General features: G+C 43.7%; 1 protein-coding gene across 4 annotated transcripts; it reads left to right on the top strand.

Annotated features, from left to right (window-relative positions):
* The first annotated feature begins 169 nt into the window (after positions 1-169).
* On the top strand, positions 170-27,743 carry arhgef6 (Rac/Cdc42 guanine nucleotide exchange factor (GEF) 6). 4 transcript variants are annotated; one of them, XM_048230595.1, is made up of 22 exons: positions 170-479; positions 1,676-1,759; positions 4,085-4,169; positions 7,259-7,380; positions 7,596-7,854; positions 8,289-8,359; positions 8,579-8,673; positions 8,764-8,859; positions 11,422-11,544; positions 14,376-14,514; positions 14,651-14,710; positions 16,369-16,515; positions 17,480-17,566; positions 18,716-18,797; positions 19,123-19,238; positions 19,495-19,680; positions 21,054-21,074; positions 22,790-22,880; positions 24,641-24,727; positions 25,323-25,422; positions 25,616-25,670; positions 25,773-27,743. In XM_048230595.1, the coding sequence occupies exons 1-22, from the start codon at positions 315-317 to the stop codon at positions 25,893-25,895; spliced, it is 2,394 nt and encodes a 797-aa protein (XP_048086552.1). In that variant the 5' UTR covers positions 170-314; the 3' UTR covers positions 25,896-27,743. The 4 variants fall into 4 exon arrangements, with proteins under 4 accessions (XP_048086552.1, XP_048086553.1, XP_048086555.1 ...); XM_048230598.1 differs by lacking the exon at positions 170-479 and adding an exon at positions 1,425-1,593; XM_048230597.1 differs by lacking the exon at positions 170-479 and adding an exon at positions 1,425-1,568.

The raw sequence follows: 27,743 nt of genomic DNA on the forward strand, positions 1-27,743 counted from the left end.
TCTTTACCCAGGCCTAATCCTTTTGAGGTACATTTCGGCTATGGAGATGATGCAGGTGTGAGGGATGCGAGAGAAGTATGCCATTAGTGAGGTCGGTGTGTCTGAAACACTTGTTGCATCATTGGACCACAGGAGGAGGCTGGGATGCTCGCGTGAATGTGGGTGGCCTGTCAAGCGGGCGTGAGCCCTCAACCCCTTCGTGAAGGGGAAAAGAAAGCAGAAGTGTCACGGATGTGCTTTGCCTCCTAACTGCGCGCAAAACTCGTTGCTGCTTGGGCAGCTGTATCTTATGAACAGACGGGCCTACAGAAGCGATGAATCCCGAGGAGCAAACCGTAACGTGGCTAATATCATTAGGAGTACTGAATTCCCCTAAAAAGAACATTGCCGATCCAGAAGAATTTCTGAAATCGTGTCTGAGAGATGGGGTCGTCTTGTGTAAGCTCACAGAACGGCTTCTACCCGGAACGAACCCAAAGGTAAGCAGTTATTAGTGACCTAGATTTCTTTACATAAAATGAATACGTTGGCATGTCTGGGATGACCTATACATTAACTTCATCAACCTATGTAATAACTGGCACGTGATGTAGCTTGCATTTTTTCATACCTAGCGAAAAAAGTAGGATCGACAACTCGGGTATAGTTTGTTACGTTTTTTGTTTATTGGGATTCCATTAACTGCATAATGGTAAAACAAATACAGAGGAGTAGCCTATGCATTCCGCTCCGGAATGTTTAACTTCTATGTCTATAACGCTTCCTGTCCCAAGGATAAAAATATGTTCCGCAATCTGCAGAGGAAGCAATTTCACTTAGGCTACTTGTCAAAGTTCATACATAAAAATATACGTGTCTGATGCATCAGTTTGTACTCTGTGCTCGTGGAGCTGTTTGCGGGTTGCACTTCATAGAAGATTGTGTGTAAACATTACAAACAAAAAGGTGGTGCGTGTGCTGTTAAGCACAGAAGAATCATTTTCGGTCTTATCTGCACGTGGGTGTAGTCAAAGCCCCGTTGTTTTTTCTTTATGTCTACACTAGGCTACTTCTGAGAGAGATCAAAACATGCCGACCCTGAATGCTAAACCAAGGGTCCTTTTGGTGGAGCCTTAATCATTATTTTATTCAATAATAGTGGTGAATTCTGTGCACTTAAGAGGCCTAACACGGATGTGCATATCACTATAAGTGCTCTAGAAGATTAACACAGCAGTTTTATAATCCAACCAATGATACCTAATTAGAACACATGACAATGTCCTTAATTATTAATAGGTATTTGTCTTGATCTAATTTCTTGATGAAAAAGTTTTGTGTTTGGCTAAAATACTGAAGAAGTTAGACGTTTCAGTTTGCGTGCTGGTGGTGAAGTTATCGTCACTTCCTCTCTTGAACCTTTTCTTCCTGGTGCGACAGTTCATCGATACGAGTGGTGGAGATGCAGGAGAGAGTAGCCAAACAACCGTATGGTCGGGACATGTAGTGGGGCAATCCAAAATAATTTTGATTTGTTTGCGCATAGCGTATTATTTCTAAAAGATGTCGGGTGGATGCATCTCACAATTGTATATCGTTCGCTCTGTCCCAGTGGTGACTTTGACTCCTAAATTCTTGTTTATGTGAGCTGCTGTGTTTTTATTATTATTATTTATTTATATAACGCTGTTTTCAGTACTGCCCAGATCCCAGAAACGAGTCAGACTGTATTGCCAACATTCGGGAGTTTTTAAAAGGATGTTCTACTTTGAAAATTGAGGTAAGTGATGCTCTTCTGCTGTACAACTCCAACTCCAGCAGTTAGCTGGCTAAGGCTATGGTTAAGACCTTGAGTATATTTTCCCTCGTTTACATGTAGTGTCAAAGGTTTGCTTGTGTTTAAATCTGTAGAGGTTTGCTGATAGACCTATAATATATCAGTGTTATTTACTTTCTTACATTGCTCCTGACGTGATCAATACTTTACGGTTCATTCCAATAATCTTCATATAAACTTGCCCTCACATTTATAAAGGCAATACTGCATTTTCTGTTAACTTTTCTTTTTAGCACATTGTTCAGCATGAAAAATAACCCTCTATGGTGCACTGATTTCTGCGCTTATAGTACTTCAGTTCTGTTTGTTTATACTATTAGTATTTCATAGATCACTCACCTCAGCTATAAATATAGACTTTTTGCATAGACATGCCTATTGCAATATATAAACATCTGTTGTTTTCTGTAAGCTTTAGTTGTTATGTTGGCAGAGTTGTATCAGATGAAGTCGTTTATTTCACGCAGTCCTATAATGAGTTATTTCCAGCATCTCTCAAGCACAGTACTGTTTCCTGATAAGTCTCTGGAGTGGACCATGTGCTGCCACACCCTCCTCACATAGAACACTAATAAACCCTCCATCTTCTTGGATCAAATATGCATGAACATGTCTTCAGTGTGTCCACTCTGCACTGTAAACTAGTAATATTGTGAACTTGGTGTTCCCTGCCTGAATCCATGGGCTAGGCTTTAGACGTGGACAGATACATAGCACAGAAAGGCCTTGCTCACTTCTTGTGGCACAGAGGAAATGCAAGTATTATAAAAAGCTATTGAATCATGATCCCATCTTGCTGCAAGGGAAACTGGGCACATGTGGTGGTGATGGTTGGTTAGGAGAGAGGCAGGGCTCTCGCTCCTGTTTTCAGATCTCCCCCATAATTTGTGGTTGCGCTGTAATCTGTAGCAGTTAGGAGTCCAAAGGCATCTTTTAAAACAGTAAGTGACCGTGGGCATGGTTCTTCTGATGTTTTATAAGAGAAGTGGTCAATGGCAGAAGACACACCAGGGCTGGAAAATCTGCCTCTCAGACAGCTGTGCTCAGCTAGGCACTGCTTGGTGACACCCTTTGAAAGAAGGGCTGAAGAGATGGCATCCAGTTCCACACTGAAGCATTTTCCAGTAGTGAATTTAAAAGTAGAATCACATTCTCTGTGAAATCAAGTGAAGTGTAGAGAACTCTTAGATTGGACCCTTGGAAACCTTTCTAAACTGTTACTAGGAACATCTGACTGGACATATTGACAAGGAGGCATGTGGTTGTTTTTCTGTTGCCAGATTGAGGCAGCATTCCTGAGGGGGCTTCTCAGTTATCACAGAGGCTAACTGGCAATGGTGAATTTGGCTGAGAACTTCAAGATGAGGCCATTCAGATTAGGCTAACTGAAGCATGTTTTGCATAAGGTTTAATCTTCCCAGTTGTGGCAAACACATGGTGAAGACGAGTCATGTGCCTAGACAAAGAGACTCAGTCACACAACTTTCACTTCTGCTGTATTTCAGCAGAAACAGGAAGCAGCCTAGCAATGGCTACAAGCTTCTAGTCAAGTATTTACTCTATACATAGCTCTAACAAGCAACAACAATGTCTCATTTCAGCCATTTTAGCAATATCACATTTTGATTGTAGCGAAAACTGGTATTTAGATGGCTTTCCTTAACTGTCAGATGCCACATTGCTCCATTTAAGTGGAGTTAATGAATTTATCAGCATGGACACTAAGCTTCAAAGACCAGTTTGACTTGAGAGATGATGCATTGACAGTTATGTCATTGTGGTGTTGTACTGTTCTCAGTCCAAATTCAAATCCACAGCTGTGGCTTTCACATAGTGCCGGGGCAGGGCTGTCTGTGGCCAGCTCGCATAACTCTGTATTTAAGATGTTTTATTCAAAATGTTAAACCGTATTCCCCAGAGGAAAGAGGATAGCTGTCTGTGCCAATTGTCCAGAAGGGGTCTGTTCATCCAATCATACTCATTACTTGGATAAAACAAATTGTGAAACTAGGGTCATTTGAAGGCAGCCATCTTTGTTTTGGTTTGTTTTGGCTTTCGTCAGTATTTCTGAGTATTTCTCAGTATTACTTCAGTGGTTCCTATTTCATTAGTTCCCTCTCATCTGGACCAATTTGATTGTTTGGACTTAACACCACAAGACCTTATGATTTTTGTTCTGCTTCATTATCCTCACTTGTGTAGTCATAACAGCAGTCATCTTTTTTCCAGACGCAGCTCAAATATTGACTAATCTTATTTCATCCCTAGGGCTTTGATCCAGAGGACCTGTATACAGGGGAGAATTTTGGCAAAGTCCTGAACACACTTTTGGCAGTGAATATCGCCACTCAGGGTAGGTCTTCAACTGTTGTCCAGAACTGCTATCAAATCACAGCATAATGAGCCCCGGTGTGTTTGTTTGAATGATTCTTGTGCGTTAGGCTGGTGTCCATTGGCACTTTTGTGTGGCTGTCAGGAAGGTTGCTGGGAGCAGCTAAACTCCCAATAGGACCCTTCAGATACAAGCTGCTCCCTATTGGCCCTTGACTGCAGTTTGTGATTGTGCAGCTACTTGTCAAGACATGCTGGGCTAAAAAATGCAGTTACTGTCAGGGGGAAAGAAGAATGTACTGCTCATATCATATGCATGTGACCTAATTCATTTGGTGAAATGTTTAATTTCATTCAGGGCCTTATATCACCTAACTTCTCTCATTGTTATTTATTAGTCAACAAATGAGATTTCTACAGTCCATGGCCTGTTTTTGGTGCCTCTTAGTAATACGAAAATGAAATATCTATTACAGAAAGTTTCTTACTGCTGTGATGAATCCCAGACTGTTTTTGTCTATTGTACGCAGTCCTGTACATTGTATATTACCCAGCCAACATAAGAAGAGTGCTTTGTGTCTAGCAATGAGATGTGAAAAGTGTGTTAAATGGCTATATCTTTAACTACCTGTTGATACTAGAGGGAATTCAAGTATCAACAGTTAGTTAAAGATATAGGTGACAGTATATGATGTTGTGACTATGTGACTATATTTTGCTTTCAAATGGCAATGTGAATCATTGTACTCATTGCTCATTACTAGTTTTTGCGCATTTGGTCCTTATCAGGATCCTAATCATTCTCCCATAGCCTCCGGGAAGCATTCACAGGCGAGAGTCACATGCCGTGGCCTCTTGCAAGTTTTCACTTGAAACTATTCCCTGGTGGAATAGCCAAGCAGCTACACAAACTAATCAAGTTGTACAAACTCCCTTCTGAACCCTGTGATGTCGGTCACATGTCCCTGCTGACTGCGAAGCAGCCACCTCAGCCTGTTGTGTTGTTATTTTTATTTGTGTCGAGAGCGACGCAGCTTAACACCGTGTGCTGCACTGGATGCTCTAATCCAGCAGCTGTGAGCTCTGCCACAGGCTCCACGAAGCTCCGTTCCATCAGGGCCTGTCCAGGCAGCCAGCTGCTGCTCGCAGGAGGGAAAAAATACCATGGCCCGTAGCCACCACTCGTCATTGGCTGAGGTGAGATCTGTGAGTGCTGCCTCCCGACAACCACACCCCAACCCGCTTTCCCAAAAGCATTTCCATCCAGTGCCTGAATGAGGAGACTTGAGGAAGAATTGAATTAGGCTGTTTTGCTGAAGTGGCCCATTCAGCTCAGCCACACAAAATGGGCGCATTGTGCACGAGCTCGAGCTCGCTGTCAGTTGAGTCCTGGCTGTTTGAGATTAGGTGACTCACGACTCGGCTCCCCCACCCATAACCATGAAGTTTCTGAACCGCCCCGAGCACCCCTGGACAACAGCTGCCTTTGAAACGGTGACGGTGTCCTGTTCTCTAATTGGACATCATGCTAATCCTCCTTTCCATGTGGTGGCGATTAAAACGTATGTATAAATAGCTTGACTGCCTGCCCACCTAATTGAAATGAGATTAAGCGGAGATGTCAGAGTGGAGCGCCTTCCTGTCAGTGAGAGCAGATTAAATGCCCCTGGTGCAGATTTAATTTGGAGTATTAGGTTGGGTTTTTAAACATTTTTTGATATACATTTTCCTCCTAGTCCGTGTTTCCCTTTGTAGTCGGAGCCTGAGTCACTGGAAGAGGATGAAACCGCTGTCGCTGGCAGCCTCTAATTGCATAGTGGAATGTCGTTGGCCGTTTATCCGGCCCTTTCTGGAGCTGGGTGAGCGCTGTGCTGTCAGAGCCCTCCAGCTTGTCGGGGTGGCTGTGGTGGTGTGGAGGGGATGAGCGAGGGCCCGGTGTTGGGCAGGAGAGGACCGGCGGGACCGGGCGAGAGCGGGCAGCGCTGATGCTGCGTGATGGAGCAGTGAGGCAGCACGAGGCTCACTCTGACTCGCCCAAGAAAACGTTCTGTCAGGGCACGGAGCAGACTGTAGACACGTACACACACACATGCACACACATGCACACACATAGAGAGAGAGGGAAAAACAGGTCTCAAGATCCAAACAGGCAGTTGGTTCACATACCATTCTTAGTGACCACATATTATTACCCATGTTAAATTATAGGTTCATGGGCAGCCAAGATAGAATGGTTAACTTAAAGATCAGTATGTAAGTTTTAAATGCAAAATGGAGCACCATGAGTGCTTACCGTGATCAGTTTTTATGTATCTGTTTCGCAGTAGATTTGAAAGAAATCCATAAGCCAGGCTCAGTAAACTACTCTCCTTTTGATCTCTGTCTGTTTCACTCATGACATTGAATTCAATTCAATTCAAATTAAAAAAACTTTATTTATCCCGAGGATAAAAAAATTGAAGTGTGAAACTGAATTCTGGAGATATTCGACATATAAAGTTGAGTGAATAATGAATGTTAAGGAATACTTAAATGGTCTGATGCCGGTTGGGTGGATTGACTTTTGTGTTTCTCATTTTAAGAAAAACAACATTTTATATAGTATTTGAAGAACAGTCCCACTAAATCAGGGCTCAGTTTATGCTCACCAAGGCACGGTGTGGATGTGTCCTTCACTTCTAAAGAGAGGAATGTTCTCAGATACCCAGCAATCAACCCTTAGCACTGTGGTCACTTCAACTTGAGTGATGTAGGCCAGAGAACAGGTGCTCCCAGAAGCTGAGGTTGCGTGAGCACTGCAGTTGACTTCTGGGGGTGTTGGTAGGGGGTTTTGGAGGAACTGAGGTGAAAACCGAAGCACTGTCGACATCTGGGCTGCCTTTCCCTAGGAGGACATCTGGCAAATAACAGCCCGTAGAGTAATGTTGAAAACCCCAGTGAACTGGAAAGCTGCACCCATAGTCAGCAGCACTGCACTCCGCCTCCTCACCCTGACAGTGGGCAGCACGGGGGGAGGGGATAGACATGTCATGTCTGTCTGCTGGATTCATGTATTGTTTTTGTTGTTGTTTATTTTTATTTCTTTTTTTCTTTTTTTCTTTTTTTTTACAGATCGAGGCACGGAGCGGTCATGTTCCCAGTCTAGCGGATCAGCAAGCAGCCAGTTCCCGTCCACACACACACAGTCCGCCTCCAGGTCCAGGTCCCTGCGCAGACAATCGAAGCCAGCAGTGGTGAGCGAATGACTCTTTTGGCATCTTGTTTCAGTCACATCTCCTTATACATGCAGTTAGCTGAAGACAACTTGCTGAATAAGGCGTTGTGAAGCTCTGGGAACGCATGCACGTTTGTCTTTCCTTCCGCTTGGGCTGGATGAGGGAAAACTGTGTCCAGAAGAAGCCAAACGGCTGTGTTTGACCTGAGGGCTGTCCTCTCTATGATTGGGTAGGAAATGGCTGAGAATGGGGGCAGTGGAGGAGGAGGAGGAGGAGGCGGCGGCGGCGGCGGCGGCGGAGGTGGAGGAAATGGTCAGCTGATGGTAAAGGCCCGCTTCAACTTCAAGCAGAACAACGAGGACGAGCTGTCGTTCAACAAGGGCGAGCTCATCCACGTGACGCGGCAGGAGGAGGGTGGCTGGTGGGAGGGCACCCTCAACGGCAGGACCGGCTGGTTCCCCAGCAACTACGTGCGCGAGATCAAGCCCTGTGGTGAGTTGGCGCAGACGGAGGGATGTCTAGACCAGACCTAATGTTTATGACTCTAAATTTGGGCAGTAGACATTGTGTCATTTCCTTTTTTCCCTTACCCTTTTACTTACTTGGCTTTGTCTTTGTGGCCTTGTTTTGAGTGGGCAGTGTGCGCAGTAGCTGATGTAGCCAGTAGGCCCTAAAAACCTCCAGTGCACTGAGGATAAGGGCATCTGCTTAATGAATGGTGAATGTCTTTGGAGTTGTTGAAGTGAACCTGTGTAAAAGCTTTGAATGCTCTTGACAACAGAGTGTAGCTGGATTGGATGGCCCAGGCCACCCTCTGTGTGGGCAGTGCATTAAGCTGATGGACTGGGCTCGGAGGCAGACAATAGTTTCTTTGAGTGCCACTGCCACTACTGCTCATTTACTCCTCTGCACTTGGCTCTCTCCAGACAAACCAGTCTCCCCCAAGGCTGTAAAGGGGTTTGACGTGCCTCAGCTAACCAAGAACTACTACAGCGTGGTGAGTCAGTCTCTCTCTCTCTCTCTCTCTCTCTCTCTCTCTCTCTCTCTCTCTCTCTCCCCCCCCCTCCCTCCCTCCCTGTCCCCGGGGCTGTGAAACACAAGAATCAATGTGTTCTGAGTGATATGACTGAGTGGCGGTCCACGCCCTTATGGGAGTTGATGAATGTCCTCCTCCTCCTCCTCTTTCTGCTGCTCCTCTTCTCCTCCGCTGCGGCAGGTGGTGCAGGACATCCTGGAGCACGAGCGGGAGTTTGTGAAGGAGCTGCAGACGGTGCTCAGCTGCTACCTGAGGCCCCTACAGGCCAGCGACAAGTGAGGCAGCCCTGTCAGATTCAGCTGAGTTACTCGGACACAGTGATAAATGGTGGCACTCAGGCTGAATGTGTGTTTGTCCTCTTCCAGGCTGTCCAGTGCAGACAGTGCCACCCTTATCGGGAACCTGGAGGATATCCTTAGCTTTCAACAAGGACTCTGCGTGGCCCTGGAAGAGTGCACCAAGTATGCGTTATTCTCACATTTTACTCTCTGTGTGCACGTTTCGCGGCGAAGCGGTATCGCTAACGGGAATGTAGCCTTTGTCAAGCCTTCGACGGGGACTCTAAAATGTGCAAGACCTCTCCGTTAAAGTGAATTTAAAGAAACCAATCACATGTGCAACCAGCCTTAAATTCTGATCTGTCTATTGGCCAATAAATGCAAACATCCCTTTATTGTAGGAATGGGACATTCCGCTGTCCAATGTGAAAAACAAAGCAGGACAGTAGGCTATAGCCAAAATACCGAGGCCATATTGGCTGCAAATAGCCTATCATTTACACATCATGGCAGGGTGTCCAACACAGTATAAATATGTCATTGTGTCATTAAAGTAATGTGTTGAATTGATATTTGGAGTTCAGAGAGGTTTCACGTCATTATTCAAACTAATCTCTAATCTCAACATGTGTGACGATCGTTAATTAAATAGACCTATCTAACCAATCTGACAGTTCAATACCCTCCAATCTCCAATATATATAATATATCTAATATATATATAATATAATTCCTCTAAACCACAACTCTCTCTTTGGGTGCTAAAGCCACATTCATAGTCCTATTCACTCCAGTCATATTCACTAACTTGTGTGTGTTACATTACGTCACTAAGACACTTAAATGTACGTCTGTATTTGCATTGCACAAGTACACCTACTTGACATGGTATATAAGGGGCTTCTATTCTATCAGTCTAGTGGGGCTACATGCAGACACAGTTTCATGTGCCCCGGTTAGGGATGTAACGGTATGAAATTTTAACCTCACGGTTATAGTGACCAGAATTATCACGGTTTTCGGTATTATCGCGGTATTTTTAAAAGTGTCAAAAGTTAATTGGGGACGCTGGAACTCATTTTCACCTGGGAGTGCTCATAGTTGTTACTGAGTAGATGTGATCCCTTTATTCGGGTGCATTTTAAGGTGGCCTATTGCTACTGGAGAAGGACATATTTTCATTCACATTCATAGGCCTACATCCTGACTGCCGAAACGAACTTTGTGGCTACATGATACAGTGCACTTTTTGTGGTGAAAATGTTCCGCCTTTTAAAAGCAGGTGTAGCCTAATCCGAATCTCAGTTATATCCATCAATTAGACATGGTAGGGTACCAGTTTTGTTTCATTGTACCAGGCCTACTGTATGTCAAAAGCAGGCTCAAATGAAGCTGGGAAGGATTAAACACACGGTTTCCATACCATGGTAATCAACCGTGATAATTATGATATTTGAAATGAAAACGATAATTGTTATCATCAACATTTTTATAGCGGTTTACCATTATATCGGTAATCATTACATCCCTAGCCCCGGTGTTTCAGTGTCTTGGGAATTGTTGCCCAAAAATCAGAAGGGGGGAAAAACGTTAAAGCATAGGATATGGTCATGTAAAAGAGAAATAACATGCATTGTTGTAGCTACAATAGGTGATTCAGCTCCAAAACCCTAAGAAACGGTAAGAGCATTTACAAACAGCATTTACAGTTTGACATCACAGCCAGCTGGTTTACATGAGGTCCAGATGGGGAACTGCTTGTTAGTGTTTGCACATTGTTGGAGGAATTTAGGGAAATGATGATAACCAATGCATAAACTTTCAAAACCACATACAAAAGCACAAAGGTGTTTTTACAAAGGTGTAATAACATATGTTACCTGTTGGCCAGGTATCTGTCCTCTTGCTGTGTCCTACATCATTATCAATAGTTTTTCAAAAGAAGACATTTCCCTCTTTGCTTGGACATTCTAAGCCAGTGTGCTTGTTTCCTAGGTACTGTGTCAAACCCATCCATCCTTTTATGAAATTAAAATAACTAGTGTGCAGTGCCCATTCAAACATGCCATTCCTGTAGAAAACCCAATTACATGCCCGCAGGTATGTCTGCTTTAAAAATAGGATGACAAGGAATAACATAATTCCAGCTAAGCATTCAATAATGAATACTGCATATTATATTATAATATATTAGCCTATAATTAATGTACAGTAAACAGAATTTAGGCATGGCTGCATGTGAGATTTTTAAAGATCAAAATGACATAAGCCTAACAGCTATTTGAGTTAATGTTTTTTGTTAAGCTTACTGAATAACTTCCTGATAGAAACGACAAACCATTTTGTGGAATGATTCATCATTGTAGTGACATGTCGCTCTGTCTGCCTGTCGAATAACAAACAGACAGACGTTCCTGTCATCTATAGATTTATAGCCAGGGAAATGCATCCCAGCACTCAAATGGAAACGTCACCTCTAAAAATGAAATATGTACATCTTGCATTATAGATACATTAGCTGTTCTTCTGTTAATACTGGTGTTCTGGCTCATTATGTGATGATCTTTGTTATGTGGTTCTGTGATGCTTAAATGTAGTGTTTCATACATAACCATGATTCACAGCGATGCCAAAATGCAAAGCAGCATTGTCATTGATAAGATGATTGTTGGCTGTTGGATGGCAGTTTGACATAAAAACTAACCTTTGACCTCCTCCGCACCCCACCCTCTCCCATCCCTTCAGGGTTCCAGAGGGCCAGCAACGACTGGGCGCCTGCTATCTCAACCTCATGTGCCAGATCCGCACGTTCTACCTGTCCTACTGCTCCAGCCACCCCTCCGCTGTCTGTGTGCTCACTGATCACAGGTCAGTGCTCACACAGGCCAACACTCACTCAACCAAGTCTGTCACATAAGCACAGGGACGACTCGTACTGATCATCCTAACTTGTACTCGTACAGCTATGTCTTGGCAATGTCTGCAGACAGCTATCTGTCTATATGGAATGAGGAGAGATATATGACTCCATAGAATGTTTAGACAGATGTTAAAGCTACATAGCTTTAATCACCATTTAAAACTAATATAAACAACAACAATGTTTTGGTCTTTTTAAAGAGATTATTGAGACATTATCGCTGTGCAGCAATTGCTATAATACCAACATAATATTGAGGGGAGGCAAAAGGGCATTTAGGCTTTTACTGATTATCTCTTTATAATGCACACCAGGACTTTGTCACAGATCTGCCATCTATGGCTGTACAGACTCTCCAGACCCCCGTGATTTGTCTTCTCTTTATTGTGTCTCTGGCCATGACCAGCTTATGGCTTCACAGTGGCGTGAAGAGCTTTGCTGTACAGTAGTTCAGTTTTTATTTGAGATGGACTGAGATTGTAAGATTTCACTTGCGATATTACACCCTAGTGCCTCACACTTTTACACAAGGGCTCTGTTCACACTGTAACTCTGTGGTCTTGATTTTAGATGTGTCTATTGTAGTGTGGTGAAAGAATGAATATAGAGTCTCCACCTTCATCTCTTTACTGGGACAGCCATTCACCAGAAAGTAGACACTAAATGTAAAAGACGGATGAACTGTTAAAAAAGTTTAAAAAAAAATTCTTGAATTTCCCCTTGGGGATCAATAAAGTAATCTATCTAAAAAGAATGAAATCTGCTAGATGTCCACTAGGTGTCAGGATTTCCCCATAGTATAACCTGTGTGAGTGCACACCTCTTTCCTCCGAAGATGTTTTGTTAGTCACATCAACAGCATCCTGTTCTAGACTACACGAGGGCAGCTCTTGCCCAACACCTCTACCAGTCTGTAGAGTCCCAAAGCTGCAGCGGAAACCCTGAGCTCTGAGAAGCCTGCAGTCGGCCACAGTTCACTTCTAATCTGAGTGGTCAGTGGTCACCAGTGTGAATCCCACACCGCCCTCAGTGCCTTTCCAAAGAAGTGCTGAAGTGGAATCGTTCTTCTTTCACTCTAAAGCCCGCTGGCGCTCGCCACCAGCATGCCATCCCCTGGGCAGCGGTTGCCATGCTCGCCGGGGCCGCGTGTCATCTATGGGGCTTTTGTTCTGTCATAATGAAGCTGCTCTCTCCCTTCCTTCTCCCCATTACCCAGGCCGTCTGCGTGTAGCAATGCACAGCCTCGCTACAGAAAGGGAGAGGAGTGGAGAGGCTAGAAGATTAGTGCGCACACACACACACACACACACACAAGCACACACAAGCATACTCACGCAAGCACATACATATATATGCACACACACACACACACACAGAAGCACACACAAGCATACTCACGCAAGCACATACATATATACATGCGCAGGCACACACACACACACACAAGCATGCAAACACAAGCATACACACATTCACACAGAAACACACACACACAAGCATGCAAACACAAGCATACACACATTCACACAGAAACACACACACACACAAGCATGCAAACACAAGCATACACACATTCACACAGAAACACACACACACACACACACACACACACACACAGGAAGCCGCTGCTCAGTGAGCAGGATATCTATAGTTGTGGTTTAGGCTGAACAAGGCAAGGAAGATGCACTTGTGATTTCTATGCATGCTCATTTGCACCCCCACTCGCAACCTTTTCTGCAGCCTCTCGTTCCTCCTCACTCTCTGCAGAGGTCTCACATGATAAATGACCCGGTATCAGCACCCGTTTCATGAGTTCACTTTATTACATGACGTTGCAAGATGCAGTGTGTCTGCCAAAGCAGTTGTGGGCTAATGCCTTCACATGACTTTCATTTTTACTTTTTCACATCTGTGGAAATGTGGTGATTGATTTAACCAGTAGGGTTCATAGCTGCATTTTCTTTGGTTTGTGAAGCAATTTTCCTTTTCCCTTTAGTTTTGCCTGTTTTTCTGTTAATACTCATAGTAGATGGCGCTGCTCAAGTGTGGATGAAGTGCCTGTAGATTTAAAGAACAATGTACTTGTCGGGCAACAGTAGCAACCTCAGCCCTTATAGTGAGGACCTTATATGTGCATGTTTTAATACAAGGAAGTCAATAAGTATTTGCAGCCACACCAATTGATTCTTAATGTAAAGTTGAGCTGTAGCACCTCATTTGAAATTATGTTATCTTAATTTGCATGTTTTAACACCTTATATTTAAGTAGCTTCATTTGTAGTTAGAGAGGAGCTGTCTTCATTATTGCTGCTGTTCTGTAATTAGCATACGTTGTGGTGGGTCAGTGGGCCATGAAAGTGTGTCGTGGTGGTTTAAGTACATGTCAGCACATTTCTTCATACATCTTAAGAACCAGTTCCAAGAAGTGGTCGTTTCTAACCAGTACAGTAAAATGTGTAATGTTCAGTTTGATTTTTTTTTTTATCTGTTAAATGCATGCTTACATTACATGCAACATTTGGGATAAAAAGAACTAAATAAAGTGAGGGGCATGGTGCCATGGTGATCCCAGTGCCATGGGTCATTTGTCACGCTGAGTAAGGGGACAAGCTCATGGTTTTTCAGTATGCAGTTCATTGTCTTTTAGTAAGACTGTGACAGTTGCATGATTTCAATCTATGCCTCCATGCAGTCCCCTATAAAAAATCAGATCAGTAGCTTTTGTCTGTGTTGCTTGTCATATGGGTTTGACCTTATGGGCTCCTCCCCATGTTGGCAGTGAGGAGCTGGACAAGTTCATGGAGAGCCAGGGGGCCAGCAGCCCAGGTATTCTGACCCTGACCACCAGCCTCAGCAAGCCCTTCATGAGGCTGGACAAGTACCCCACCCTGCTGCAGGAGTTGGAGAGACACGTGGAGGTAAGACCGGCCAACCCCACCCCCTACTCATGGAACTTTTTTTAAGAGAGTTGTTCAAGTTATCAGTCAATCAAGTTGTATATAGGGACATCCTGTTGTGATTTTATCAAATGACTGATGCTCTTCTGTTCTTCAGGAAGCCCATCCTGACTACAGTGACATCCTGAAAGCAAACACTGCCTTCAAGAACCTCGTGGTGCGTATAGTTTCAGTATTCAGACACCTTTGCTAATCTGCTAATCTCCTGCAGCTCTGTGTTAAGTGACCTGTCTCCAGACAGCAGTGCCTAATTATCCTCTGGATATGTGGGCTGTCCACCTGAGTTATTGACTGGAGAGAATTCACTTTAATGCACAAGACAGTCATTTTCACATCCAATAAAACCTACATGGATTATGTCTGACCTGTAGGTGTATACTAAGGTCTACAGATTTAACACAAACAGTATAGTATGACCGTGTACTACTTTAGTAGAGTTCAAATGATACAGTAGGCCAAGAGGTTGAATTGCCAGTAAGCCTTTTGAGACATTGAAAAATGATGCGCTGAAAAAATTAGACACTGAAAAATGATGCACTGAAGAAATGAGACACTGTGACGTACAGTAATTGTGTCCAAAACGTTCATCTGATTCCCTCATTGACTGTTCCATACAAGATGGAACGGAGTGGAGGTGTGGACTGCACATTTTCTTCATCAGCTGGAAGAAGGGTATGTGAGACAGAGGGTAGTGTGAATCACCTGACTCTGGGCTGTTTGGAAGTTTGTACGTGTCTGGAAGGATTTTCTTTAAATTCGCCTTTGCTTACCTAAGTTTCTTTTCTCTGTCTTTTAACTGTAATGCGGTTGCATTGTTGCAGCATTTTCCTGTCAAGGAGGGGGAACCCCGCCCTCCCTCTGAACACTCATGGGACATCTCAAACTAGGATTTAAACATGGTCAGCGAAGGTCTATGAAATGACTGAATAAAAAAACATTCCATTCCACCAAATGGAAAATTGATCTGGTATTCAGCAGTTGAGTGATATGAAACATTTGACCATCACTTTGTTTGTATTGCATTGTAAAACCCTTTAAGGTTGATGGAGAGCACTTTGTGTAGCTTTCAAATCCAGTAGTTCATCAGGTAAACAGTTGGTTAGTCAGGTTCCAGTCAGGTAAATAGTTGATAATTCGGTTAAGTCTGATGCCACGGGCCCAACAGTTTTTTTTTTTTTTTGGTCCAAAAAGGTTTACTAGCACAGCCAGACGGTTTTCACAGCCTGTAAACCTTTTCACCATCACCTTCATTTTAGTGAGAGTAAAACAAAAAGCCACATAACCCTAATATAGTAATACTGTAACACAGTCATTAGTGTAGCCATGCAGCTGGATGATATAATCACAGGTAACGTCCAGGCACCCGAAAAATATATATTTTTTTTACAATTCAGAGCAAAATTTTTACTGTCTATGGGAAAAAACAAGCAACTCTGGGACCAGTTGGATCCGGAGAAAGAATTATCGCCATCACGATTTAACAACCAGATTTAACCACTAATTTGGCACATTTGAAAATTTAAATCATATCAAGTCAACTTTATTTATGTAGCACATTTCATGTGACAAGCACTGGCCCAATGTGCTCCAAGGGAAAGCGACACAACAAACAAGACATGACCAAACAATTTAATTGGTTTTGCAGTATTGCAGTTTTGTTGCAAATTCTCCCTGAAATGTATACTTGTTCTGAATTCTGTTTGATCATTTTCCTTACTCCCTGGTCTTTGTTTGCACTTGATGTGGTGATTGGTGTAAGAGGATTAATCGCTCATGTGAAACACCTGCCGCTCATGCCCTTGCTTTGGCCCACAGATGCAGTGTCAGGACCTGCGTAAGCGCAAGAACCTGGAGCTGCAGATCCTGTCGGAGCCGGTGCGGGGCTGGGACGGCGACAGCATGAAGTCCCTGGGCCAGGTGTCCTACATGTCCCAGGTGCAGGTGCAGAGTGGCACCAGCGAGGTGAGAGCCGATCGTGCAAACACCCCCACCTACACACACACCCACTCCCCAGAATCTCAGGGAGTGGGGAACATGGTGTGATCCGACCACAGAGGCTGTTTTGCAGACACGTGGTTGCCACCAGTGTGTGCTTGTTAACTTTCACACAGTCAGCAGTTGTGCTCTGTGCCCTATCATGGCACTGAAAGTGCTACTGAGGCTCAGGTGAATGGAACATGCCAAGGAAACTAACAGTTATTTTTTATAGAAGTTTTCTTGGCAAGATTTGAAAAAGTCCGCTTAATTTATTTGGACAAGACAAGAAGTCTCCGAAATTTCAAGCAAGAGTGTCCTAGTATATGCCGTATGTTGTCATACTGAAACAATGAAGATGATTAAGTCCCCCTGACAGAAAATGGAAAAAGTGACTGTCAGGCTCCTCGTTTACCAGGCTGAAGCCTACTGCCAGTCAAATATAGAACAGAAACCTCACCACCTATAGCTGTGGTCCTGAGTAGGGGTACTACAGATTGTGTCTGACTGGAATTGGAGCTCATGAGAGAAGGAAGAATGCTTACAGTTCTAATAGCTGTGTACTGACACAAATTTGGAACTTTGTGTTCCTGACAACTCTATTCAAATGTGTTCCCTCTCTTTTTGTTTCTCTTTGCCCAACCCAATAGTTCTCACTTGGTTGCATTAAAAAAAAAAAAAAAAAAAAAAAAAAACTCACTCGAAAGCAAAGGTAGGATATTTCATCAAGCAAAGTGGCCCTGACTTTTCACAGACGTCGTTTGAAAGTGCATTGACCTTTGTTTGATGTGAGTGTGTGCGTGGAATGTGTGTGTGTGGGTTTCGGTGATTCTACCTGTGTTCCCACATGCGTCTTGAAGCTCCTTGTGGTCATGTGGTGCTCTTTTGTGATGAGGCTTGACGCACCTGCTTTTCTCCAGTCTGAAGGCTCTTGCTGTCTTGTGTCCTGCAGGACAAGGAGGAGCGCTACTTCATGCTCTTCCCAAACGTGTTGGTCATGCTCTCCGCCAGCCCCCGCATGAGTGGCTTCATCTACCAGGTGGGTGTCCACACACCCAGTCTCCGTCTGTCATGCACCCTGTGGTCCATGACCATGAGAAGTGCCATCCTACATGAGAAGCATCTACCAAATGGTTATGGTTATGGTTATGGATACACTTTTGTCCAAATATGACTACGACCACTCCAATCATTCAAAGCACCTCAACTACACACAATTACATGCAATTTCTGGATGGTTATTCTATATTTATACCAAAATCCACTTGTGTATACTACTTTATACTTTATATTGTACCTGGCCATTTTGTAGGAACGTTACAAAATACATGCTAAAAATGAGCATTTGGCTCACAATAAGACCTGAAAATATGTCAGTTATATAATATCATAAGGTAAATAAGTCAATCAGACAATGATTTAGAAGCATAATGAGTTTGAACAGTTGTCGCATCGGTAGCAAAGTCCTACTGCTTAGTTCAAACTGAGGTTTCAAGAAGGAAGACTCGAAGACAAAGGGCCTAATGGCTGCCTTGAGAGGTCTGTGAGCTGATTGGCTGGGCTCCAGCACCAGCCTGGTGTGAGATGTGAGAGCCGGGACGAGAGGGCAGACGTGCTGGGAGCTCCGGTCTGGCCCCAACGAGCTGCTGTCCACTGTTCTCACCGCTTCCTTCCACATGTCCCAGCCTCCTGTTAATAGAGGCCAGACACTACTGCTGGTGCATGGTATGGTGTGGTGGTGAAAATTAATTTTACAGCAGGACAGATTTTATAAAATTGCTTTTGTCACAGGAGGAGTTGTCACCAAAACATGTAATTTCCGAACGTTATGCTGACGATTAACACATTTTGTGCTAAATTTTCACTTGGGTAATTTTAGCCATCTTCGTCAGAGCCATAGTCCGCTCCAGTCATCTACAAAGTGCCATGGCAGTGCAGTGTTCAAATAGAAAGTGTGCATGACAAACTTTTTAAGACTTTTGAAGGTGTTGACTTTGGGAAGGATACTGAAACATTAGTCGCTTGCACCAACATTAAAGTCTGAAAACGTTTTTTGTGTGCTCCGGTCCTTCCCTGGGTTCAGCCATCTGAAGTGGCCCAGGACCTGCTGCTCAAACTGTTCAAGACTTTTGAATCCATGACAGATTTCCTTAGACCAGTTTGTCATGTACCTTCCTGTCTTCCACAGGGAAGAATGGCATTATCCAACACAACAGTATCCAAACAGCTCGAGGATGCAGAAAACGGCGTCTTCACATTTGAGATCGCAGGTCTGTAATATCCAAAAATGAAACCCTCACTGGATTGATTTAATCTCACCAGACACTACCAACCACTCATTCTACATCCTCTGTGATTGCATGCCAGCTCAAATGTGGCCTTGCTAGGACCACTGAACCTGTACGTTTGCATAACAGCTTTGATTTAGTATTTAGCAAGTGAGTGGAGAAACACTTAGCGAAGGCCTGATGACGCACACCCCATTGTGCTCCCTGAAGCGGGAGCTGGATGAACAGACAGTGCATGCGAATGAGGCTGGTGTCGCTTAGGTGGCTGATGCCTAGACGTTGACCGTTGGTGTTGGTTGTCCTGCAGGGGGCGGTGTGGAGCGCACCACAGTGTTCTGCAGCAGCCCGCAGGAGCTACAGGAATGGTTGGAGCACCTGCACACCTTCACCAAAGGCGGAAGCCCGGTTGGCACTATTAAGAAGGTGAGAGATCCTGGCGATAAACAGGCGGTAAACAAGTTCACGCAGCAGGGGAAACTGACTCACCAGGGCAGCGCCACATCAGAGTGACTGAGGGGCATGGCATGGAAATCGGGTCATCTGTCATTGTCATACCGCTAGTTACACAGAGAGCGCTGTGGAGTTTTAGTTTTCAGATTAGTAGGAATTGACTTTTGAGTAATCCTCCAACTGAACTCTGCCTCTGAACTCTGGCTTTGCTTTGTTAACTGTTTCGTAGGCTGGGGAAGGTAAGCCCATGAGTATGGTAGGGACCCCAACGCACCAAAGCCACATGCAGACCTTCAGCACTCCCGTGGCCAATCGAGGGCCCCTCGAGCCCCCCAAAGTCCCCAAGCCCTGGTCCCTCAGCTGCCTCAGGCCTGCACCCCCCCTCAAGCCTTCGGCTGCCCTCGGCTACAAAGAGGTACAACATTCTCTATTTACACACACACACATACACACTTGTAAGTTGGGGAAATGCCGTGGTCAGCCAAGCTGTTGAGAGTGTGGGGATGTGTTGTGACAGCTCTGACGGTCCCAGAGAGCGAAAGAGAGAAAAAAAACATGTGAGAGAGAGAGAGAGAGAGAGAGAGAGAGAGAGAGAGAGAGAGAGAGAGAGAGAGAGAGAGAGAGAGAGAGAGAGAGAGAGAGAGAGAGAGAGAGAGAGAGAGAGAGAGAGAGAGAGAGAGAGAGAGAGAGAGAGAGAGAGAGAGAGAGAGAGAGAGAGAGAGAGAGAGAGAGAGAGAGAGAGAGAGAGAGAGAGAGAGAGAGAGAGAGAGAGAGAGAGAGAGAGAGAGAGAGAGAGAGGTCTGAGGTCAAGCTACAAACTTCTTCTCTAATTGCTGTCTGGGGTCTATCTACGGAAATGTGCATTTACTGGTAGAGCGCACCGAGTATGTATGTTACTTGTTGACACTACAACCCTTTGTTGTGCTCTGGTTGCGGTGAAGATAACGGGTGTCCGTTGGAAGCCCTTTATGGTGGGTGGGTGTTAATTAGCATCAGATCAGACCTCAGTCCTTTCTGTGCTCATCAGCTGTTTGTGAGCAGGCGGTTTGTGCTAAATATGTGTTCTTGTTGCAATGAGGCAATATTGCAATGTCGATGTTGCAAGATAAAACAATTCAATACTTTGATGAATGTTCCCAGTTTCGCTGTGGAAAGGTGTTTGAGGTTTCAGTCTGATTTACAAACCCCCACTAATATGCAAGAACAGCTTTTATAGCTGAATGGTGCCAAATATACCAGGAGTGCATCAGTTATCAAGCTAGCTCATTTTCATCAGTCCCAGCTAGGCCCAGATACCTTCATACAGTAGGAGCATAACATTACAGTCCTTTCAACTAAGCATTCATTGAAGCAAATCCAGGAGTTTCCCATTGGGATAGTGGCAACGTGGTATCTGTGGATACCTTTTTCTTCACACGGCATCAGGTTTTAAGCAATATAAAATGTACATCTGGAAAGGGAGTTGTAGGTCACCTGGAATGAGTTGCATGGGTCTCTCTTCTTTTCTGTCTTTATCTGTCTCTCCCTCTCTCCTTTGTTCTGTCTCTCTCTTTCTCTTTTTCTCTCTCTCACTCACTCTCTATCTCTTAATTTCTTTATGTCTTAGCAGTCACACCAGAAATCATCCGTGTGAGGGTTTTAGGTTTGCCTGGGAATGCACTGTTCACTCCACCATGTCTTTTCTCATTCCATTTTTTTCATGCACCGATTTTCTCCCTCTCTCTCTCTCTCTCTCTCTCTCTCTCTTTCTCTCTCCCTCCCTCTCTTTCTCCACTCCGGCCTCTGTAGAGGATGTCTTATATCCTGAAGGTAAGGGTAGATCTGTGAGTGTGTTGTTGTCTTATGTGGGAGTCATCGTGTGTGTGGTTTTGTGCTCACTGTGCTCGTTGCATGCTTGCTTTCCCCCGTCCCCCCCCAGCCCTCCTCAGGTTTGCTCAGGTCGCTTGTTTCCTGTTTGCTGCTCCTTCGCTCTTTCCCACCCCCTGCTCATCACAGCCCAAAACAGAACACCACAGATGTCAATCTCCGCCGACTCCCCCAGTTCCACAGAAGCCCCACCCATCCCCTCCCGCCCTCTATTTAGTGCTACTGGAGACTGTCATGTTTGGGTTGCCACCCTTTCTGACACACAGTGTGTGTGTGTGTGTGTGTGTGTGTGTGTGTGTGTGTGTGTGTGTGTGTGTGTGTGTGTGTCTCACTTATTTACCAGCTTGTTTAGCTCAACTACAAGATGGCCAATAAGGTGACAGTCAGTGAGTCAACAAGCCAATTTTGACAGTGCATCACCAGTCAGTTTCACAGTGACTGTGTATGTGGGTGTCCATGCCGTGGGTGTATGTGAAAGATAAAGCTCCTGTGTGTGTCTGTGCCTATATGTGGCTTCTGCAGGGCCCAGTGCTGTGACTAAACTAACTGTCTCTTTCCCTCCATGGGATAGTGGATCTTGACATTTGTCCAGTTGATGCACTATAACATTGAACAGCTTTTGGGTCATGTTCAGCATTATGGTCATGACCAAGGTAATGTGGGAACAGCTTGTCATTCATCACTGTCAGGCAAAAACGCAATCCAATCCACAATTCCAATTACATTACTACAAAACTATTCGTATGTAAGCCAGAATAGGCTTAGCATTATTACATAAAGATATACAGGATAGCCTCTACAGTTTAATTCCGGTAAAAACCTTTACTGTTGAGGATTGAGATGACTAATCATGAAATATAATTGATTAATGTTATTTGATTGATTATCATTTTCACACTTGTCCCAATATCACATCCATTTTCTCACATACACTATATCAGTAAAAAATGTGAGCAAAACTGTGTACTTTACATTGTTTTGATACAAATAATTAATTCAGTCACCACCCCCTCAAAATTTCATTAATTCCTCTCCTAGTCAGTAAATAACCCCCAGCAAAAGTAGAACAAGTACTGTTATTAGAGAGAGCATATGCTATGGTTATGGTTATGGCTATGGTTATGAGTCACATTTGGGTGAAGTGTGAAGGGTTTTGGTGGTTGTGCATTTTGCCCAAAAGATTGAAGAATTTGTAAAAGTGTACATGGACTTGTGATAAGTGTGAAAAAACTTCCATCATCACTATAAGACACAATTTAAAAAAAAAACAAGAGTATGATAGTTTCAAGGAAATAGTAATTTTGACATTTAAGTCTGGTTGTTTATAACTATACACATAATGTGTTGAAATGAATCTCTTGAAATATTAACAAATGGTTAGATGGCAAACTTATACATTCGACTTTTCTTCCTGTACTAAAATACAGCATTATTTAGCTATCATTTATGTGCATTATGCAGCTCTCACACATAATTGTATGATTACATGAATCAAAGTGAGTTTGACTGACTGGCTGTAGGGTTCTTTTCCACACTGGCTGTCCTGGAAGGGTTGACATGCTGTTCCAGTGTTGTGGGAATAGCAGCGCTGGCTTGTCTGAGCTCTGGTGTGGTTGTGATGCTGCTTCTCAGTGTGACCCTGATGCCCTCCTCCACAGGACTCCAGTAAGAGCCCGCGGCCTATGAAGAAATTCCTCCCCAAGAGGAAGGAGAGAAAGCAGTCCGATGATGAATTCTCGCTCCGCAAAAGTAAGCGCAGCTCTCCTGAAACCCTTGTTTGCTGAAAGGCCACCTGTGTCACGGAGTGTCTAGAGTCAGAGCGATGAGTCAGGCACAGGAGCCTTTGCTGTGGCTGCTGCTCAGGCAGGTGTTGCATCTGCACAGGTTATGAGTCCCTCTGGTTGTTTTGTTTTCGTGTGCGTGCGTGTGTGTGTTCGTCTGTGTGTGTGTGCAGACATAGGCAGTATTTTAATTATATGTATTTTAAATACGTATTTAATTACTTTATTTGTATTTTGCAGGATTGGAACCAATCGAATGTAGTTTGTAACAAAATACTTTGAGGGATTGTATTTAGAGTATTTCAAATACTTAAATACTTAAGAACTCATTTTTTCTCTAATAAGCCAACCTTTCATCACTCAGTTAAATATACTAACCATTACAATAAGCCGGGAGCCAAAGGCCAGAATTATGGTGAACCTGGTTCTGTTGGTTTTTCTTTGTTGTTTCTTGTTGCCTAGGGGTTACTCCATAAGAATAGGGTGGTTGCCCGATGATATCCCTTGGGCAATTCCCTATATACAGCTCTAAAGTTGACCTAAGTGGTGTCCATAATTTGTCCATACAAATACTAATTTCATTACCCTTTTGGAAGGACAGCATAAAATGTAAACCCATTTTTCCTTTTTCTTGCAGTATATCCACAATGTGACCAAAGTAATGGTGCTTTCGGGTTGTCTCGTAAATCCGCCGAGTTGGAAAGTGTAAATTACCCAGCTCTATTGCTCTCTTGGGGATTCTGTTTGTCCCCCATGTTGCCAGTCATTTATGTAGGCAATAGGCATGCGTTTATAGCACAAAAAGGGAAATGCAGTTCAGTTTAAAAAGAGGCCGACCTGTTAAATTTGTTGTTCTACATTCCTTGGTTATGGAAATGATGGTAGTATGCCATGTCAGTGGTTCTCAACTGCTCTGGGACCAATAATTTCCCATGTTCATAAAGTCGCGACCCTGTAGGCTTACTTGTTTGGAACATGCAGATGTTTGGCATTAGCCTACATTTGTGAAGTCTTCAACTCTTGATGTCACCTTTCAAAGTACTCAACAGGTATGACATTGACAGGGGTGCCTTGTTTCCATGTGGCATTTTAGTTTTGATGGTTTCATGCTCTCATGTGATGGCAATGATTGATATGTAGGCTACGAATAAAGTTTATCAAAATAAAGGTCCAATATTAGATCTGATAAGGTAGCATTTTAAATTGCCGATTTTTTTTTATTTATTTTTAACCACAAGCTCTGCGACCCACCCAGAACGGTTCCGCGACCCACTTTTGGGTCCCGACCCACCAGTTAAGAAACACTGTGCTATGTTACAGTTGATTCCACTGTTGCAAAGTTTGCTTCTTGTCAGTTCAATCATTGATATTGGATGCTGTTTACATTTTTTTTACCAGATATCCTTCATAGGAGCCCCAATGTACAGAATTAATAGCCCTCTGCCAGCCAATCAGAAAATAGTATTTCTTGTCTCTCTTACGTTTTCAATAATATGCCTTGTAGTTTCTTTTTAAAAAGTTGGTATACCATGATTATTGTGTGGATATTTTTTTCATTTCAAATGACTAATTACTTGTATTTTAATTAAATACATTTTTCACATCAGTATTTTGTATTTTATTTTGTTACATTTTATGGGCCAGTATTTGTAGTTTGTGACAAAATATTTGTTATTGTTTGTATTTGTGCCTACCTGTGTGTGTGTGTGTGTGTGTGTGTGTGTGCAGGCACAGTAGCTCTAGAGGAGGACGCTCAGATCTTGAAGGTGATAGAAGCGTACTGCACCGGGGCCAGCCTTCAGCAGACCACCGCAGGTACACACACACTGCGCATGTGCTACCAGTGTACCAGACCCCTTACTATTAGCCACCTGGTTTTCAGACCACCGCAGGTACACACACACTGCGCATGTGCTACCAGTGTACCAGACCCCTTACTATTAGCCACCTGGTTATCAGACCACCGCAGGTACACACACACTGCGCATGTGCTACCAGTGTACCAGACCCCTTACTATTAGCCACCTGGTTTTCAGCCCACCGCAGGTACACACACACCGCGCATGTGCTACCAGTGTACCAGACCCCTTACTATTAGCCACCTGGTTATCAGCCCACCGCAGGTACACACACACTGCGCATGTGCTACCAGTGTACCAGACCCCTTACTATTAGCCACCTGGTTTTCAGCCCACCGCAGGTACACACACACTGCGCATGTGCTACCAGTGTACCAGACCCCTTACTATTAGCCACCTGGTTTTCAGCCAGGTGCAGTATTCGCCCACCCTTTTCTAGAGCTAGGAGATGAGTAGAAAGCACAGAGATAACATTTGCTTATACTTTGATCTATGATTTTGATTGAGAGGCAGTTTTGTTGGTAACAATGTGTGTGTGTGTGTGTGTGTAGCTGTTCGGAAAGGGAGTATCCCACAGGTTCTACTGCCAGATGAAGAGAAGATCATAGTGGAGGAGATGAAGAGCAATGGACAGACGGTGACAGAGGAGAAGTGAGGATCGCATGGCTCCCATCTCTCACATGCCAACGGCCTTGACCTGTATTCTCATTTGGAAGGAGTTTAGACCATTTTTTAAAAGGCCCTGACTTTATGAATTAGATATTTAAGAGGGCTTGTGTAGATATTTAAGAGGGCTTGTGTAGATGTTCTTCTTTTTGGAACTAAACTGTCCCGTCTTCCACAGAAGCCTTGTTGATGCTGTGTATGCACTGAAGGACGAGGTCCATGAACTGAAAAAGGTAAAGACCTCGTCTTACTTTTCATTTAGGACACTAGTGTTGAATTGACCTCAGTGGGTTTAGGTCCAATGATGTGGCATTCCTCTGCTGGTTCTGCTGCAGGAGAGTAAGTTGATGAAGCAGCATCTGGAGGAGGAGCAGAAGTTGCGCAGGGACTTGGAGCGGATGGTGCGCAAACTGGCCAAGCAGAAGAACGATTTCGCCTGGGACGACTCTGGCCACTAAGGAATGTTACGCGTGTCATCAGCATTTCAGCAGATTCAACCTGTGTGTGTGTGTGTGTGTGTGTGTGTGTGTGTGTGTGTGTGTGTGTGTGTGTGTGTGTGTGTGTGTGTGTGTGTGTGTGTGTGTGTGTGTGTGAGAGAATTCTGTCTATGTGAGTCTGAACATTTCATATATTACTTTCTTCAGTCCAGTACCATGCTGCCAGATGAGAAGAATGCTTTGGCTTTGAGGACAGATATTTGGAACAGGCCAATGGTTACGCATGTATAGCAATGGCTATTTACGACTGAGAATCTTTCCTAACTCTGTATTTTGTCTGGCAATCAAGTCCTGTTGAGAACAGTAGGTAAGACATTGATTGAAAACGGTGCAAGTGCTAGAGGAAATGCGAAAGGGTCCAAGATGGAGAACACAGTGGAGGCCTAAGAGAAAGCCAGCCGTACTGGAATGGAGCAGTTCTTACAGGGCTGCTCCAGTAGGACCCCAGTTTGGACACCTCAGAGGATTCTTCGTTTTCTTGTGCTGGACTATCTGATTTTTTTTTTCATGCCCCTTGCTGGAACAATCCCAATGTGCTACTTGCTGGACATGGCATCGTTGAGGTAAGAGTTGGCCAAACAGCAAACCGGCTAACTCAACAGTTCCATGCAAGTTGTGTGCACTGTGATCATCCTGGTGAGTGGAGGGCTCCGTAAAGCACTTCTACTGAAGGAAGAGAAAAAGCCATCCTAGATCTAACATGGGGTCTTCATGCATGCTCACTTCCTAGCCAGGAGATGGACAAAATGCTTTAGCCATATAGTGTTCTTGCTGTCCACTTTTGTCTATTACCTTTTGCTTTGTACAAAAGGAATGTTTGAGAGTAGGAGTGTGCGTGTGCGCGCATGTCTTTGTGTGGGTGTGGTTGGTTTGGTTTTCTCTTTTGAAAGGACACATCAACACTCGGATGAGTAAGATGAACTATTATGTATACAGACTTTTTTTTATTGCACATTGTTGACATAAGATGACTGGCCATCTTGAAATTGAGAGAGAATCAAATTGTTGGAGTGAATGTGAATAGGTGAACCCCATAACTATCGACAGAAACAAAACATCTAGCTCCATGTGAAATGAGTTTCCCCAGAGTTATAAGCAGAGGGTTCTAAATGGGCTATTTGAGGGCAAGCATGGATGTACAGTATTTCTATGGTATGCATACCATATTAGCTGTTAGCTAATAGGTCAATCTCACATGAGTGATCATGTAGTCCAAAACCATCAGGGATAATAATAATAATATTAAGTTCATAAGAAATGGTGATATAGGAAATCTAATACTATTCTGGCTTATAGATCTAAAATATATATAAATATATATGTATATCATATATACATGGAAATTATAGATATTATGGCAGTAGCTATATACTTTCTTACTGAAAATGACTATACATACAAGCATTTGTAGCCGCTAGTACGATTTTTAAAAGGCATATTTATTTTTAATGAATCTCTGTTTGTTGAAAATGGTGTGTATGGTACTGGAAAACCACACCAGCTTCCCCCTAAACAAGCTTGTGTTTCTTTGTTCCCGCTTTCCCTTCTGTTGAGATTCCTGTTGTGGTTGCACTGCTTCCACCGATATCGCTGTGAAAGAGAAGTGTCTGTGTTGTGAGGAATTGATGAGTTTTACCTGAAATAAGGAAATGGTTTGTGTACACTACTGTTCAACTCTTGGGAACACCTAAATCATTGTTTTTTAAAGAGATACTATAGGGTACTAGGGTATGCTAGCGTGAATGCTATAATTAAGATGCCAAAAACTTCCGAAATTGTCTTAATGTTGTATTACAAGTATCTCGGTGG

This window comes from Alosa alosa, chromosome 21, assembly GCF_017589495.1.
Source record: "Alosa alosa isolate M-15738 ecotype Scorff River chromosome 21, AALO_Geno_1.1, whole genome shotgun sequence".
Classification (NCBI taxonomy): Eukaryota; Metazoa; Chordata; class Actinopteri; order Clupeiformes; family Clupeidae; genus Alosa; species Alosa alosa.

Excerpts from the sequence above, each read along its gene's own strand:
- arhgef6 (XM_048230595.1), top strand. The coding sequence starts at position 315 with ATGAATCCCGAGGAGCAAACCGTAACGTGGCTAATATCATTAGGAGTA. Across the intron at positions 7,381-7,595 it reads GACAATCGAAGCCAGCAGTG|GAAATGGCTGAGAATGGGGG; the intron begins GTGAGCGAATGA and ends ATGATTGGGTAG. Across the intron at positions 7,855-8,288 it reads GCGCGAGATCAAGCCCTGTG|ACAAACCAGTCTCCCCCAAG; the intron begins GTGAGTTGGCGC and ends GGCTCTCTCCAG.